General features: G+C 51.4%; 2 protein-coding genes across 3 annotated transcripts in view; one reads left to right on the plus strand and one right to left on the minus strand.

Annotated features, from left to right (window-relative positions):
• LOC135919801 (uncharacterized) overlaps positions 1 to 17,639 on the plus strand; it is a 111,852-nt gene that overhangs the window by 11,614 nt on the left and 82,599 nt on the right. The window lies entirely within an intron of this gene.
• Positions 1,275 to 16,606, minus strand: LOC135919220 (probable glutamate receptor). The gene is made up of 7 exons (XM_065452924.2): positions 16,579 to 16,606; positions 12,161 to 12,264; positions 10,890 to 10,980; positions 9,857 to 10,084; positions 8,828 to 9,133; positions 7,444 to 7,740; positions 1,275 to 2,597 (listed from the first exon to the last, which is right to left on the minus strand). Exons 2-7 carry the CDS (start codon positions 12,244 to 12,246, stop codon positions 2,316 to 2,318), a joined length of 1,290 nt encoding a protein of 429 aa, XP_065308996.1. The 5' UTR covers positions 12,247 to 12,264; positions 16,579 to 16,606; the 3' UTR covers positions 1,275 to 2,315.

Here is a 17,639-nt window from a genome sequence, read left to right on the forward strand (position 1 = left end):
CGAGAAGCCCACCTTAAATCCCTATATACTCAATTTTTTCACGTATTTTCGTAGTTGCAGGCGCTATACTACAGGATTCTTTCAAGCAAAAATCTACTACACGCTTCTCGTGCGTCAGAGGACGCTTAGAGCTGTAAGTTCGAACATTTTAATTTGGTAAGTTCTTGAAACACCGAACTTGAAATCGACATGGTCATGACGGAGCAAACTTTGCCGACGTCGTGTAGTAATGAGGCTAGGCATGATGACGCTGGTCCTAAAAGGGAACGCTGCACGGTTTCTTCTGGCTGCGTTTGCGTGTGGTAACATCGGCGATCGCACAAACAGAGCGAGTCAATGTGTCATGACATCATGACGCACCTCCTGGTCACCAAAACCGTCTCGTGGAAACAAGTATTACAGTAGAGGCTTGCCGGTATTTCTAGGGTTTAGAAGGTTCGAACCTCCGTTTAAAGCTACGAAAGGTGGCGATCAAAATGTGTCTGTACTCCTTTAAGTGCATCTTCGTGCTTTCGGAGACAGGGCCGCTTCCGACGTCGCCGTCCTTCGGTGGCCGTCCGGGCCGTGGACGGCTCGTGACACCGGCGCTTCCTATTCCTTTTTCTGCCCCCGGGGACCCTGCCACACTGGTTGCGGACGAGCCGCACCGTCCGTCCGCCCGTGCCAGCGTGGCGCGTGTCCGTCCTCCTCGCCGTCCTGCGGGCCGCGGTCGTTGTCCACCGTGAGCGCGCCGCGGGTCATTGTCTGCCCGCCGCCTTGCCCGCGCGCTGCCTGCCTGTCTGGCCGGACTGGGCCGGACCGCGCTGCTGCTGCTGCTGCATCGCTGGCGTTGGCGCTCCGCAGAGCGTTGCCCCCTCGCCGCTGACGAGCAGCCGACGTCGTCTTCCATTGTGCGGCAGCCCGTCCGTCGTCGCGCGCTTTTCGGCCCTCCTCGCGTGCGATTTCGGGACCGTGCGAGAACGTCTCTCGCCTGCCCGCGCTGCTCAGCATCGCGGGGGCCATAGCGATCCGTGCCCCCCCCCCCTACACCCCCCCCCCGCTAGGTTGGAAGACGAGAAGGAGGAGAGTCGGAGGCGTGACATTGTCTCACTTTGCCTCTCTCCCTCTCGCCTCTTGCTTTCTTTGCAGTGGCGGTGCTTTGCCGCCAGGAATGCGTTTTGCGGCGGTGTGGACGGCGACGCCGACGTCGGCGCGACCAGCTGCCACGCCCCCTTTCCATCTGCCTGTTTGGTTGTTTTGTTGCCTCTCCCGGAGGCGGGGTGTTGCGTGTGGTTGCGTGCATTGTCTCGGTTGTCCGGCGGACCATATAGCCGTCGGGCTGAGACGGGAGGCTTTAGCCGGCCGGGATTGGTTAGTTTAGCGATAGTAGTAGATAGTTTGGCGGAGGAAGCCGGAAGGAACGAGGCGGTCTCGAAGCGCCCCGGTGGTCCTTGCGATACGAAGATTGCAGTCCCGTCCGAAAGCTGTCGTTTATTTTCGCCATCTGACAAACGCCACGCTCGAGGAGTCGTGCCGTCGGGGAAGAATGTCCACGAAAAGATAACTGGTCTTTAGCCCTGTCCTCGAGTTTAATGCCAAGCCTGTCGTCGCAAGTCTCTAGTTTGTGTGAAGGGCTCGGCCAAATTGCCCCAGCAATCTTTGTACCTTGTGCTTCGTCTGCACGCTGCTTTCGTATCTTTCGGAGTCGGTTATCTTTCGCGATAAAATATTGCGGCGTATCAGTTGCCGCATGGCTGTAGTGGCCGGCACACTCAAACGCCCTATTGCAAGTCCACTAAACCCTCAGCTGAGTGACATTTTAAGGCTCCCAGAACGATGTTTAGGATTCTATTGCGTTAGCTCATTGGTCTACTAGAGGCCTTTAAAAAAACACGCATGTGGTTTGCTATTTGCGTCCTTGCGCACTTAGGATAATAACAGCATTTATTAGCGGTGGCAGCCAATTCTAGATTCTACGGGGCTACCAGGACCTTGTCTTTAGCGTGCATGGGCTGGGCTAGTTATTGATCTATACTAAACATGACCAGCGCAAAAGCAAGCCGGAGATGGAGCGAGCGCTAACTTCGCTTTGTCTAGCGTGCAGTCCCGGTCGTTCTGTAGGATAATATTGCTTGCGTGATGCCGTTGCCGGCTTGACTAACATTTGCTTGAGAAACTACGCAGAGCTCGCTCGCTAAGAGGTTGGACGAATTGACGACTAAATGGAACGGGAACGTGGCCCATTCGGAACGCACCCTTTCTGAAGTTTGTGCCCTCCAGACATGAAAATTCAACGGGACGAAAATAAAAAAAATGGGGGTGGGGGTGAGGCGGTCCTAGTTGATAAACGTGTCGTGATCCATCTCGGTGCGAGTCTTCAAGCAGCAGCAGTAGTACAACACCAGCTCCACGAAGAATCCCAGCCATGCGCAGCCCTGGGACACGAGCATCATGTAGAAAATGGCCGCGAAGTCCTTGAAGGTTAGCGGCTGGTAGTCATGCAAGTGGTCCGGATGAAAGCGTGTCCAGCACGGTCCAGGATCCGGAACCAGGTCCTCGTGCCAGTAGAGGTTCAGGCCGGTGTCCATTATCCAGCGGACTCGACGGAAGATTTCATCCTGCATGGCAGTGGAAGGCCGCTGTCAAATCTTTTTTGGCAAAAGCTGATGTGAGTGTCGGTCTTAAGGCTAGCTCTCGCTGGTAAGGCTATCCGAATAGTTTGCGATGAATAGGCTTAAAGAGGGACGCCATAATCTGACCCTTAGTGTCCCGTTTGTGACACTGTGACAAAAAAAGTGATTTCTGTTTTTTTGTTTCTGCAGCTGCTCTGTCAAAAGAAAGTAAAAAAAAGAGCGTTGAGTTCAATTAGTGAAAGACAGCCCGCAGTTAATTAAGTTTGTATATGCACAGTTTTGAAGACACAGTATGCGTAAACGGAACAGTGTAGGAATGCACACGCCTTTACATGTTCAAGCATCGTACGCGTATAAAGTCTCAACCAAGGCGGGCGGGAGCAGCCGTGCGCCGACGCTCTGTGTGAAGGCTGGCGTGCGCTGTCATATTTATGTATCGCCGCGCTCGAAACAGCTGCTGCTTGTCTTGCCGGGGCACTCGTGACGTGGAAATAGTGAAATTGAACCTCTGACAGATCTCGCGTGGCGGTGCAGCGTGGCATTTGCACACGTGACATAGGCGCTCTGTGATGTATAGGCGCTCACTTGCGTCAGAGTATGTTCTCTTTTGTGGCCGTAACGCAGGAGACCTGTAGAAGAGTAGCAATAAGATGTAGAAGAGTAGATGTAAAAGTGTAGCAAGAACATCAACGCCGATCAATGCGTGAACGGCGTCTCTTGTTGCGAGATGTTGCGAGACCTGGAAGCAACTGCCCACAGCGGCACGGTCTGCTTACACAAGTCCCATCTCGTTGTTGTCGAGTCTGCCCCACACGTTGCGACCCGGCTAAAGTTTGACAGCGGCGGAAGATTGTGCGAGAATGGAACGGCTCGTCATATTAGCTGCAGCTTCGTCGCGGGTCGCGTATATGAAAGCTTGCGGGCCATAGATTGGCACAAGTGGTGTCCAAAGCAGCGGGAGCCTGGGAGACCTATGTACTTTCAGCGCGTAAAACATCCCTGGACACGATCCCGCGCGGTGTTGACGCTATCCGGCGTACCGCGGAAGGGCGATTTAGGCTTCCCTTGGACGGTGGGCCACATGCCCACCATGGTGGCTCAGTGGCTAAGGCGTTAATTCATAAGGCGTGTACACGCGCACCTACACATCGTATACCGATATATATATATATATAGAATGATTTCAAATTCATTAGTACCAGAGACAAATATTCGTAGTACCGCGAACCCGTGATATCAGGAGGCGAGCGTCACCGTCGGCACTCTCTCCACTTGCCCTATCTAGCCTCCGCAAGCGAAATTCCTTCACAACGTTCTCCCATACGGGCGCCGGAGGATGGTTGACGAATACGTCATGGGCCTCGCTTTTTCTCTCGCATCTTTTTTTTTTTTTCTTTCTGAGTGGCGCACTTCTGCAGTGACGGTCTCGCGCGCGTACTGTTGCCTTTCTCTTGTTTCGCACAGCGGACGATTTTGAGCGCTCAGCACGAGAACATTAGTGCTACAAGTCCGTGCCACAGTTACGAGCGCCGAGGCAAACGCGAGAGGATGAAAGAGCATGATCGCTAAGCTGGAACACGGTAGAAAATTAGTTTCGTTCTCTGCGCGCAAGCGTGCGAACAAGCAGACAAAACGGTAGTACACCTCTCGCTACGGTACCAAGTAAAAGACCGAGACATTCGTATTGAATGTTCTGTTATTTCTCTAAACTTTAATTTGTCTACGGAAGCAGCATATTGAACTAATAACTGATGTTGCCTCAAATAATTTTTGAAGTCACGTGTCACTGAGTGACGCCACAGCACGGCCATGTAGTGCACTTGTACGGATACGTCGAATGTCTGGCTGGGAGGGCGGCGCCCGCAAGGAAAAGGGGCCGAACGGCCTTTGGTTTTAAATTTAAGCTCTTTCGGCGGTGCATAGGGTTATAATACTCGGCAGGCAGGATCGTTAGCGCACATGGTAGGCACTGCGCTTGTCAGCTTAAGATGGCCAGACCTGGTGAGGGGCCCTTTGAGGACGGGACCCAATCATACCGGCGACTTGGTGTTCAGGTGCGTTACAAGCCCGTGCGGTTGATGTTATTCAGAGCATAACCCATCCACTTCGGCGCCTCTATATAGTAAGCCTGTGTAGCATGTGAACCTAAAACGACGTAGATTGTTTCACACTAGGTAGATTGCCGCAAATTTGGAAGATGGTGTGAGCGGTTCAGTGAACGCTAATTGTGGCGCGCTTTGTTGCGGCGACGAGTATCAGTCAAGTTTGCTTGCGGCGTCACGAGTTGCGCGTCATACTGCTAAGCATCTTGTCCGTCTTTTTTCTGATTGCAGCGGCTTTTGGCGCCAGCTAATGCCGTCTTCGCACGGATTTAACGATCCAGGTCTTTTCTTTCTCTTCCTTTCTTCTTGCTTTCTTCTTTCTTTTTCTGTGGCAGCGTTGCAACACCTGCCTCGTGAGAATGGCGTTGTGGATTGCCTGGCATATATTCCCAATGGTTGTCGCTGATTGCCGTCTCTGGGAATCGGGTTGTACGCGATGCGCATGCTGTGTTCCGAGGCAGACTCGCACGAGGAAGCGTGGACGCCCTTCTCCTTATAATGGCGCCAAAGCAAGAGAACACTGCAGTCCGTGTTCCGGAAGACAATGGAAATTACGTCGGGAGGCTTTCGCCTCGCTCTCTCGAGAGGGAGAGAGAGCGGGCCATACTTATGCAAAATATGACGCGCATTGTATGCTGCGCCCGCGCGCTTTCGTAATTAGCGCCTCCCGCGGCGCTTTCCCAGCCACGCGGGCGCCCCTAAGCTAGAATCTGGGTGGATTATGATTGTTCCCTATAAGCGCGAGTGTCTGCCTCGATGGCTGTTCCGCGCCAGCGCTATCTCTTCTTCGTGTCGGATCCCCGCCCCTTTATCACACACTGGTCCGGCATATAGCGACTGTGCAGCTCTGCGTAGCTGGCCGTCCTCGAGGTTTCCTCAGTCGCGTAGCTCCGGCGCGCGGTCCGTCGAGATGGCCATCTCTCATGCGATTCACGGCCGCGCACTCCCTCGTCTCAGTGAGAGGGGATCCAGGAATCTAGATTCTTTTTTTTTTTTTGCACGCAGTGCTAGTACAACAGGATATGAAGGCAGATAAAGCATAGGGGAAGGTAATGATGTTAGATTAAAATACAGGAATACGCTAGAGGAGAGTGACTGTCGACGAAAAGATAACTTCCCACCTGTGGCAAGTGCTCTTTTGGTTAACTTATTTCTTTTTCTTTCTATATTTCTGATTACTGTATTTCCAAATCCCGACCACGTGACCGAGTTAATTCTTATCGACATAAGAATTTCCCTTATGCTTTTCTCTGCCTTCATTGCCTATTAATTCGTATCCTATAGCGAGATCGCATTTGGATGAGTGGCATTGCTGCCATTGGTTTCGTTGCAGAGCTATGTCATGGGTTTCAAGTTTCAAGTTTTGCTTCATCCATTAGTGGTACATATACGCAGTACAAGTTATACAGAAAGAGGTCCCACAGTTATAAACTGCAGCGGGACCTCTTGTTCTTAGTTACATAATAATATATAAATAAAAAGGCGTCAGTTGCGGTTATAAACAAGGAATGAATTACACAATTTCTACAGTGTTAAAGTAATATAACCTATGGCAACACATCACAACATAAAATAAATTAAATCAATAAGCAACATAAACATGCTTTAAAGAATAGATACAGTTTACAGGGTATTAATATAAGCTCTCAGTGAACGTTGGTATGACGGTAATGTAGGTGAGGATTTCACGTGAGTAGGTAAATGATTCCACATTTTCACACTAGCGAAACCAACAGTTAGTTTGCCATAGTTGCTGCGCGATTTTGGAAGTAAAAGGTTATTTTGTAAAGAGAACCTGGTAGTGTTAGGATTAGCAAGACTATTCCTGCCAATGACATAATGTAATTGTGGGTATAGGAACTCTCGGAATTCTCGGAACACGAAGCCGTGCGTTCAAATTCAGGTTGCGTCCGCTGCTGCGTTGCGATCAGTGCTGAATGCTGAAATAAGTGTGCTGCGATTTCAGTGCGCTTTTAAGACCAAAATTGTGCCTGCATGCGCTCTTGCATCGTTTCGACATAGCACTCTCCGGCTTTCGGTATAAGAATCAATTTAGTAGTTGTCATGTGTTGCCTACACTAATTCATACCTGCATGCCAACTCCCGAATTCTTCCTGACGTGTACGAATTTGATTTCGTTCTACGTTTTTACAAATGTTTCGCCAAGTTTTACTAGAAATAGCTTCTGCTCGTGAAAAAGGTTTAACGGTGTAGAACAGTGGAGAGATGCAGACTGCAAGATGTGATACGGTGCGCACAAAGAAACAAGTTGTGATAATACCTGTGCCACCCTTATGGCCTCGGATACAGGACGGCAAGTGCTGCCCGATCTCGAAGGTAATGTTCCGACCAAGTTTATTCAGACATGTTCCTGAGTGTGGCAAAATTAACATCAAAATTTCTGAAAAAAAAAAACGTTACGAAAATGCACTGCGGTTCTTTGCAGTCTCTAATGTTCCGAGCTTCCAGCTACATAAAGTGCGTATGTATCTCACGAAAGGTACATGCTGCCAACAAACATTTAGAAAATGCTTGCTTTACAGCTCCGCCCCCTTCCTCTCTCCTGTCGTGGCCGCAGCACTTTTTACGAATTTTAGCGTTCACGAGTTGCCGGGTGTGCTATAAGGTCCCTTTTAACGCGTGACTTGCGAATCTCAAGGATGGCAGTCCTGACGCCCTCCCGTATGCGCACAATTAATTGGCGTGCTGTACCATGCCCGCATATATACCTGCAGCTTCCGGTCCATATCCTTCCGGACGTAGAAGACCATCTTGATCTGCAGTATCCGCCGTCGGCCCAGGTGAAAGAGCCCCTCGCCCTTGAGCTCGACGTCGTAGCAGTGCTGCGACACCCTCGCGAGCAGCGATATTCTCTCCATGAGGATGGCCGCCTCCTTCTTGAGCACCATGAGCAGGTACGGGGGCGTGAACAGCTCCTCTCCGCGCACCTCTTCCTCGGCTTGCTGGCCCTCGCTGAACTCCTTCATGGTGGCCAGCACCTTCTCGAACGCGTAGCCCTCCGCTTCCTGCGCGTCCGTTGCGTGAGCGCGTTACGATTGTCAAGCGCACGTTGACGGTTACTTTGCGCTGCGTGTCACACTGGAGAAGAGTGAGACTGCGAGAACATGTATGGCTCACTGTGCCCAGCTATTTGGCTGCGCATTGCAAGTAGTGCAAATATCCGGTCCAGAAAGGTGATGCTAGTGATTGGGAAAGTGCTTGTGATAACATATATGCAATACGTGCAAGGATGAATTTGTGCAGCGTCATGACCGTATGTACATGGATGGCGCGCACTCATGAGCAAGGCAGTGTACATACGAACCATATAGCTGTGGCTAAAAATCATTTCTTAGCAAATTGTGAGTGGCACTCTGAAAGTGACAAGTGCACTTAGGTTTGCTCATAGCGAAGTGTAAGATGAATTTGCATGGGCACGTAGTTTCTCGACGGTTCCTTGTTTAGGTTTTCGGATCCCGTGGTCCCCCCATATTTCCGTTCCGAGGTGTACTTGCCACTTTCTGCACATACCAGGGGGAAATCTCACGCTAACCTGCGCGTACCGACACTGCAGTGCTTGATATCCAGAACTGAAATCGCTGGTTGTAATAATTTTGCCCAAACTTGGCCTGAAGGCTAGACTTAAAAGTTCACAGGTATCTGTGTGGGAGGGGGGATGGGGATGACAATTATGAGGCTGATTTAGTTTGTAAATTCTATCATCGTACTCATTTTGTACCTGCAAACATGTCTCGTAAAGTTTAAAGCTTGAAAAGTAAGCACCTGTGGAACTGCGCTATCCAGATTGTCATTTAGATAGTGACATGAAATGTCTAGTGTTGATATCCTGTACTGAAATTCCATGATGGAATGAGCTTCGAGCGTAAGCTACCCAATTGTTCTAAAGACGCATTGTGCATTGTAGGCAGCATGTGAACCGTAGAAGCAACAGAAGTCGCGCTATGCATTTTCAAGAGCACGCCAAATTGTACAAGTCATTGCTATGCCCCTCAGGCGGCTGTAGTGAATGCAGTGCCACATTTCCCTCTATAGTGGTCTCGGCAAGAAACTATTAGGGTGCCAGCGACCGGCGGAAGCGCCGTTGTGTGTTACCTCGATGATCTTGAGAAATCCGGCGGCTTCGAAGACCATGGGCCGGACCTTTGGGTTGAGGGCCAGCTGCTCGATGGTGTCCAGGCGGTCGGTCTCCTCCTTCAGCATGAGCGCCGACTCCATGTAGCCGACGAAGGTGTTCATGAGGATGACTAGCATCAGGAACCAGCTGCCGAAGAGGAACCGCTGCGAGTGGCTCGCGAAGTTGAACGTCGAGCTCTCCAGGAACATGGAGGCTATGTACACCCAGAAGATGCGCGCCAGCCGCTGTCGCCGCTGGCGGAGGGTCAGCCGCATGTCCGGAATCTGCGCGCGTCGTCCCACGGAATAAGTGTCGCATCTGACACTCCGCATTTTGTTGTGTAATGCTTGGTGCTTTTTCAAGGTCAGGCTCTGTGCCCTGTAGTTATGGTAGGGGCCGTTTGTCGAGTAGGTAATGGAGGTAATTGTGCATTTGAAGCTGTTCTACTGTCCTTGTGGTGGTTCGTTCGACGAAGCAATATTCGGTGTTTCCGCGCTTAGTTACTACAAGACAGAAGAGGGAACAAGCCTTTTAAAGGACCGCCCCGGACACTACGAGCGTGTTTGTAATCGTTCATATATCGTTACATGTACATCGCCTTTTTAACTCTCTTAGTATGAACTTTCTGGAGGCATGCATCTACAGGCCAACTAAATGTACTAAAGCATAAAGTTCGCTTTCTCTGCTAAATCTGTGGATATTTTAGCGTTTTCAGTGCTTCAGAGCTTTAGTTTGAGCACTGTCCTTAGCGTCCACGTCTTTGCATTATGAGGGAAGAGCTACGAAAATCCCGACCACATGACCCAGAAGCATTTTCCGTCAAGTGCTGGGCCCTGCAGAGTGGAAAGGGAATACACCTAACAAATCCATGCCCTCTGTTTCACCTGAGCACGGTAAACCTGTCATCTGCTTGCGAAAATGAAGGTGTCCCTGCAAGGAGCGGTCTGTATCCACAGCCGCAGAAATTCGTCGCGCGACGGAGATGGCGGAGGCCGCGTCGTACGTACCAGTATCTCGGCCGCAGCGGCGACGCTGGCGGCCACCACGAGGAAACAGAGCAGCACCATCCACACCTGAAGGTCGAAGGCGCGGACGTATCCGTACACGTTCGACTTGTGCTCCTTCTCGACGCCGCTGAGTATGACCATGTCCTCGTCGGTGTAGGCCGGGGACGGGTTGGCCACGGTCGCCTCCTTCTCGGTCAGCACGAACGGTCCCAATGCCAGGTCCGCCTCCTGCGCGTCGGTGCTAATGCTGCTGACCGGGTTCGTCTCACTGTGGAGAAACTTCCCGCAAGGCAAACCGACCCGCCTCTTGCAATGGTCCTGTGGTCGTGGCTTTCTGCCACAGGGAACGAAGTTGTGGGAGTTCGGCTCCCGGCTGTGTAATCAGATATCTGATGGTGTCTGAATGCAAAAGCAATCTGGGGTCGTACTGCGGAAGTATTCATTTCTTCGAGTGTATTCATACATGTCGGGTCACCCGTTGCAGCGATTGGATGTTACTGGCGATAACGAAGGTGACCCAGTGATTGAGTGCGATTGAGTGCAATGAAAAGAACTGTTATACTACGGTCCCTGTGTTTAAGTACTCGTTAGTGATAATTCGTATTCGCACGTTGAAGAACAAGTTGGAGTTTTCCGAACGCAGCAAGGCAGTAAATCTCCGTGCATGGGCCTAATCTTTGCGAATAAAATTTTTGACGCAGTATGTTGCAAATTATCAATATGCAAAGCCACAAAGGTGTTCGAAGCCATAAGGACTAAGTTTTAGACAAACCCAAGCATCATGCTCATACGAAACTGCAGACTAGCATCTGTACGGGGGTTGCAGTCCTGGATATAGCTAAATTCCAGCATATTGTCGAATTTGCCATCTTGCCAGCTCTGATTGGACCAGAGAGGGCTGCTGTGCGGCCCCTAATTAGCGCAAAATGCCGCCATTGTAGAATTTGACAATATGGAAGAATTCGATGTCCATAACAGCATCCCGTATTGCGGAACTGGCGTGACGTGCTTGAGTCAAGTTGGAGGCGCTTACTCTTCTCTGCAGTTGACCCATCATGCCCGTCCAGGAGCCGTCCGGTTTCAGCTCTCCCCATTCATTGTCCGGGGGCTGGACCAGTTGATACCTGCGCGCAAAGTCGAGATGGCTTGGTCGATGACAACTGCGTCATTAGTGTTCGATATGTCGACGTCACGTCATTATGGAATGTTGTGTGCTGCCTGTAATGACACCGATTTTCTTCCATCTTTGTCCCACTTAGTTCCCTGCTCTTTTATTGCTGTTGTCGAGGCTGAGTATTAGGTATGTGTAAAGAATGGCGCTCATGTCACCGGATCTTACTGATATATATATTTCCATTTTCGGTAAGCGAACAGCTTGGGCGGTGGGGCCGCCAGCTGTCTGTTGTGTCGCGGTTATAGGAGCTGCGCCTCGAGACTGAACTGTGGCTGTAACCCCGGTACACTAGGAGTTCGTTCCATTTGTATACTCGCACGTTAGCACACTTTTGATTGCTGCCTTATAGCAGAGTAATTCTTGGAAGTGAATTCGAGCTTCATATCGCACAGAATTCAAACATTTCAAACTTAAAAAGCCGCTGCAAGAGGAACGAAATTCGGAAATATGATCCCGTAACACCGCGTCTGTAAGTACACGATCGGGTGTTTTTTTTTCTTTTTTTTAAGTCGCATATTGTAGTTAGGGTGAATTAAGGGCTTCGTCCAGCCTGGGCTTCGTATAATCGGGTAACATCAAAAAGGTACAAGGTCGTGGAATCTATTTCAACAACACCGAAATACACTGATGGAACTTCGAATCAGTGCGTCGGTTTGTGTCTCAACAATAGGGCCGCTTTGTTCTCCGCTCACCGAAACGCTCCGCTACGGGACTGCAAGCGAGGAGCGAGCGAATCGCGCCGTAATCACTGCCGCTGTCTGTTGCCGGGACCGTCGCGTGCAGCCTCGCGCTCGCGGGGAATGAACTCGAGAACGCGTGCGCGGCTCTCTGCGACGCCACGCGTTGCGGTCGCCGTCGTTGTACAGCATAAGCTGTGCGCACACTGCGAATAACGGCACGCGCTGCGGGAGTCTCGTTGCGTCACGGGGAACGCTTACGCCGCTGCTGCGTAGGGCGGGCGGGAATGCTGCACGCCGCATGCCTCTTTCCCTGCGCTAATGCGGTGTCTGTGTCGGGTTTGCGCTGGCTTCGCTACCTCCGCCATGGCGGTGCGTGTGCTTGCGTGTGTGTGTGTGTGTGTGTGTGAGAGAGAGAGAGAGAGAGAGAGCGTGCGCGCACGTGCGGCTCACTTGATGCCCATGGAGTCCATTATGTAGGCGATCATCGAGCCGGTGATGCCCCTGATCTGGGAGCCGCCTCCCGCTTTGTCGTCCATGAACACGTACGGGTACCACTGCGCAACATGCAGGAATGGGGCGTGTTGCAATATGTTTTTCGCCCGGCGTCGATGGCTAGAACTGTCAAGCTCTTGCGTTGTCAAATCAAGCATGAATGTTCGAAAACAATAGCCCCTCCCCCACATTTTGCTACATATTTCTTCACCGCGGCGCCCCGTCTCGAATTAATAGCGGCAGTTTACGAGATATCATACCTGTTTTTTCTTTCTCTCGAGGCGCTTTTATTCCTTGCCCGCATTCCGACGCCACGCCAACCATAGTATTCCCACTGCATATATTGGCATATATTTCTACGTTTTCACCTTCCATCTTTCATTATTTCTTCTCCTGTTTCTGTTATCTCTCTCGTCCCTCCCGGCACGCTGCTGTTCAGGTGCCCACCTCAAGGTTACAGTCACGATGCGGTTAATCGTCTCTCCGTTCTTCCTATATACCTTTCTCTTCCAACTCCCCGCAATATGTACCTGTGTCGCTCCGTCTAGCTTGAATGGATGCTAAGCAACGGGCACACTGTCAGTTCAGCCCAAACGCGTTGCTCGCAAAATCGCGCCGTACTCACGCCGATGTTGCTCAGCCTGAGCGTCATGTTCCTGTGCGAGGAAGACATCCTGCAGGCGTCGTCGTGTTCCGGCGCTCGCTCGACAGTTTGTGACTCTGGCGAGACCGGCCCTTCGCTACCTTCTGGTGCCGATACACTGCTGAATACTGTACGCTCGAAACGTCTCGTTCGAGATCAAGCCCTGGAGCTGCTGTTTCGCTCAGTCCACGCACTGTTTCGTGCTTCCACGAACTCCCGTGCATGGACCGAGCATGCGTGAGCGTTGTTGGTTGCCTTCGCGTGTTCAGTGTAGGCGTTTCTAAAGTCTTCAGATTTGTCTTGTGTTTCTTTTGTTTCTTCCTTTTCTTAAATCACGCAGCGAGCAAGCACGGTTTCCTTTTTATTGCGTTCTGCCATTTGACTCTGGCTTCGATGTCGGCGGCTGCACGATCACATATGGGCGGTCGGCGAACACAACGTGGAGTATAAAGGATGTCGTTTGGAGCGAGCCTACATGGCCCTCCTTGTGGCGGGCTGTGTGTTTTGCGTCTCCCGTTCTTGTTATTAGGTGAGCCGGAGACGTATATACTTAGCATTCCGCGCTGCGTGTTCGACTTGCCCTGCTTGTTCGCCTGTGATCGTGCTTGTACTTTTTTTTCCTCCCTGTGTGCAAGAGAACACTGAGCTCGTCGCTGCCCGCCGTATAGTATTTAGACCTTTCACAGGGGAGGCAGTCTTCGAAACTGCGGGAGTTTGCTCCGCGTCTCGTAACGACCGCCCGTCTTCGCAGGTCAAGCTACGCGTTCTAGTTCTCGCGATGATTGGTGTCTTTCCTCGCGGGAATACGGTAAGAGATCCGCGTGTGTCAGGAACGCACTGCAGCGCGCGTGCGCAGACATTTTATGCGTGGTACTTCTTGCAGTCAAGCTGTAAGTTACTTGTCCCTCGTGGATTTCGAGCACCTATAGAGGGTCTGACCTCGGTGCTCTAATAATAAAAATAGTATGACTATTTCCATCAGCGCATACATGTTGACAAAAGAGGCACGAGTAAAAGCGTGAAAACGCTTAACGAAGTTCCCGTCCCCTGTACCATGAGGCAGCGGGAGGGAGGGAAGACGGGCGACACATTGCACGCACAAAAAAAAACAATGGAACATGTAAACTTGACCAATAGTCTGCATTCCAGACCATTACTATGGCGCCACACATTGGTCGCTGGCGCGAAAACCTATTCGCGTGCTATGGTGCAGTCCGTCTAGGAACACGAGAAAGAAGGTTGAGGGTAGCATGGTTTAGAGCCGTATTCGCTTTGTGGTGACGCGAGTCAGTGATACTGTAGTCCGTTTTATTTCGATAACAATTGTGGACATTCAAAGCGCATTTGTGCTGTCGCCGTCGCCTTGAGGTTCCGTAAAAAGTCCAACGGCGATAACTTTGCCCCGCGCTCTACGCTGCATGTGCGATTGAAAGCGTGCGAGGGGAGCCGACGATCGCGGTTCAATGGGGAATCAGCGCTCGAGTTTTCACGGCACCTGCAGCGCCGCCCTGGCGGTCAGAATGTGCACAATGCAGCCTCCTCCGTGGACGAAAATTGCGTTGCGTGCCCTTAAAGTCGAAGGAAAACTAAAGGGCGCCGACGATACTGTTGCGCAATACAAGTGTCACAACTAAGTCGGGATGAGGGAGGATATAGCCTTCTGCGTCTTTCCTTCTAAACCCTACGAACAAGAACGGAGGCGGCGTTGGATCCAAGCAGTCAGGCGAGCGGAGTAAGCTCCCGTCTTGTCGCCTTGTCAAGCGGTGTCGGGCTGGTTTCTAAATCAAATTTCGCGTGTATCCATGGATTATTCGATAGTGAAGACGCTCAGCCATGGCAGACAGTACCAAACAGCAGAATCTGGAGTCGGTATTTCGTCGGAAACAAAATGAGCAATACATGCACCATCCGGCATATGTGCCATTTTTCCTTCGCAATGCCACCGCCAAGCCCCTTCCAACGCCACCGCACCAAGTGTGCGATACGAAAGGCAAAAATTATCCATTCTTTGCCAAGAAATATGTGGGAGGGAAGCTGCCTTGTAATGCGAGTTGTATGCGCATAGTGCCGGCGCACGCGCGACTAGCCACCTATGTGTTTATAAAAATGCGCATGCGGATGAGGACACGGCGCTGAGATGCATCCGGCAAAATTATGTAATTACTGCTAAATGTAGCCAGGATTGTTACGGATCAAGCAGCGGAGCACTCAAATCTTTGCTTGCGCGAGTCAGCTGATGCGATAAAGCTTTCTTCTCCATTGACTGCTGTGGCGAAGTAACATCAGGATTTTTTATGTCTAGCCAGAGAAATATGGAATATTTTCAGGCCAACTAATACTTACGAAACCATAGCGCAGCAGGAGCGGAGCCATAACTGCTAGATTTGCGAGGCAGGCAGCCACGCAAGCCACGCATCGTGCTCGCCGCGACGCACTGTGAAAAATATACCAAGCTTAAAAAGCTTCTTTCGTCATTTCTTCACTTGATGGCGCTAGCTTCTTTGCAAAAACTCCAATGGAAGCGGCGCGAAAACGGAGCATACGAACTATAATACGGCTGCGTATGTGTGTGTGTCGTCTGGTTGTGTGGCTGGAATATGCCGCATTTCGTCGCCAGGGCGGCGTGCAACGCACTCTTTTCGACGCGCAGCCTACCCAGCGCTGGTTCCCCATCTCGCCCGCGCTGAAGGGACGAAAGTGTGGAGGAAGCGCGCCGTCTTCAGTCGGGCGCGAGGCGCCGGGGGAGGGAGGGAAGGGAGTTCTACTCCGGCTGCAACTGCGCATGTGGCGTCTCTATCTTGTATCTTGAGAGCGATCGGTATTCGGAGCAGTGTAGTTAGTGTTAGTTAGTTGCGTCGGCGGTCGTAACTTTGTGCGTGCTGTTTATATATACTCGGCGTTCTGCGTTGAAGCGATACAGCACGAACGTCACTTCGCTGCTGCTGCCGGGTTCTGACACCGAGTGTTCGCGGTCATCAAGCGGGATGTGTTCGCGTTTGCTTGTGCACGCTGACACTATGCGTGTTAATTCAGTTCGTAAGCGAAGGTTTCCACGTTTATACCGCCGATACGTCTACTAGTTATCCTGACTGCCTGCCAATTTGTTACTGCAATGGATGCTTCGCCTTTCGGACTAAGCTGCAACTTTTTTGGAGTCATGTGATGAGAGGAACAGTAAAGTGCACGTGATGCCGTTTTCTATTAAACGGCACAAGCCTCGAGAGAAGGAACAGTGCATGCAGTCGTGGGTGGTATCCAATCTTACGAACTGATCCGATAGATTTACGGAGATATTCTGCGAGTGTAATGTGCTTGCGGTTATTTATAGGTGGGCCGTACAGGCTCTCGCATACGTCAGCCGAATCTAGTGGAAGAAGGCGGTTTGCGCCGAGAGACGGTTTCGCAGGCATGCACACGCGGTTCTGCCGCTTGCTTCCCGTGATCTTTGTCTCCCCGTTGCGTCTCGCTGCATTCGCGCGAAGCTAGCGCGCGCCGCCGACCAGCCCCCGGTATATCTCTTCCCGTTGCCGGCTACAGTGCGCGCGCCTCGCTTCGTGGCGGCTTTCCGGACGCCGCACGGCGGCGCCACGTGCCTACCGGCGTGCGACCGCGGCGCAAATACATGGCGCCGTCTTTTTTACCGTTTGTTGCAGACCTGTGCCGTTTTTTCCGCATGAGTCATACACGGGCGGGCTGCCTGGATGGCTGACCGACTGGCCGGCTGCGTACTTACTATGCCGGCTGTGTAAAGCGGTGCAGTGTTGTCGAAGCTGCGATGCAACTGTTCTGGCTCTGCGCATTTTCACCCAGTTGTCATCCGTGCAGTCTGGTTGTGTTCTTGCGTGCCTTGTTAGACTGCCTGGAGTTCTATAAATCGTACCTGCACGGAAATTCCGACCATATGCAACCTGTAAAATCACGTGGATAATCATTGATAGTTCATCGCGTAAGCCTAAATATATTCGCTGCACATATGGCATCTGAACTTAGTCCGTCCTTTGTATAGTTGATCAATTACACACGCCGGATGAACAAGGATGTTGTATAGTATAGTGATCCAGAGCTAAACGTAACGTGGTTTACGCGGAGGGGGAAAAGAAATTGACTGAGATGAGTGGGGGGGGGGGGGCGTATTTTACAGCAAGGGGGACGTGACTGGAAAACGGGCATCAGGTTTTCTTAATAGCTCGTAATGTACCTTCGCGATATAGTATCGGTAGTTACTACCAGATGACTCGGACAGTATAGCGTCAACCACACTCCTGTGCTGTTATACTAAAACGTCTACACTACACATCTTTGGTGCCAATACCCTCGTTAATGTTCAGCTTCTGATCGGCTGACGGCAGCTCTATAGCTTCCAGAACGCTGTACGGTATTAAAACACGTGTCCTATACCTGTCTCGCCGGGTGGTTCAAACAGCAGGCAATGGTTTTTCGTCTGGCTGCGATCAACCCTGTACCTCGCGTTACGCACGCGTACCGTGTGCGCGCGCCCCGCCGTATACATGCTACACGCTTGACCGAGTAGCGCGATGCGTCTGCGCGTGCGTTTTGCGTCATCGTTGCTGCCGTGTCGTTAGCATGGGGACGCGCGACCCCGTCGTATCTCTCTCTCGTGTGGGTGCCGGCGTCAGATTACTGGCGTGTTTACTATAGCGACGACCTCGGGTGCACAGGGTAGATTAGGAGGAAACCACGACCATTTTGGTACTGGTTGTTGGTGCAACGACTTAGCCCGAAGCAAGACAGCTCGCCGATACGATCGCTCCGAAGTCGCCAGTTTGCGGTAAT

The sequence above is a fragment of the Dermacentor albipictus genome, chromosome 2 (genome assembly GCF_038994185.2).
Source record: "Dermacentor albipictus isolate Rhodes 1998 colony chromosome 2, USDA_Dalb.pri_finalv2, whole genome shotgun sequence".
Taxonomy (NCBI): Eukaryota; Metazoa; Arthropoda; class Arachnida; order Ixodida; family Ixodidae; genus Dermacentor; species Dermacentor albipictus.

Coding starts and splice junctions, on each gene's coding strand:
- LOC135919220 (XM_065452924.2), bottom strand. CDS start 12,246: ATGGACGACAAAGCGGGAGGCGGCTCCCAGATCAGGGGCATCACCGGC. Junction 10,085..10,889: donor TGGGTCAACTGCAGAGAAGA/GTAAGCGCCTCC, acceptor ACCGACGCGCAG/GAGGCGGACCTGGCATTGGG. Junction 9,134..9,856: donor CCGCTGCGGCCGAGATACTG/GTACGTACGACG, acceptor CGACGCGCGCAG/ATTCCGGACATGCGGCTGAC.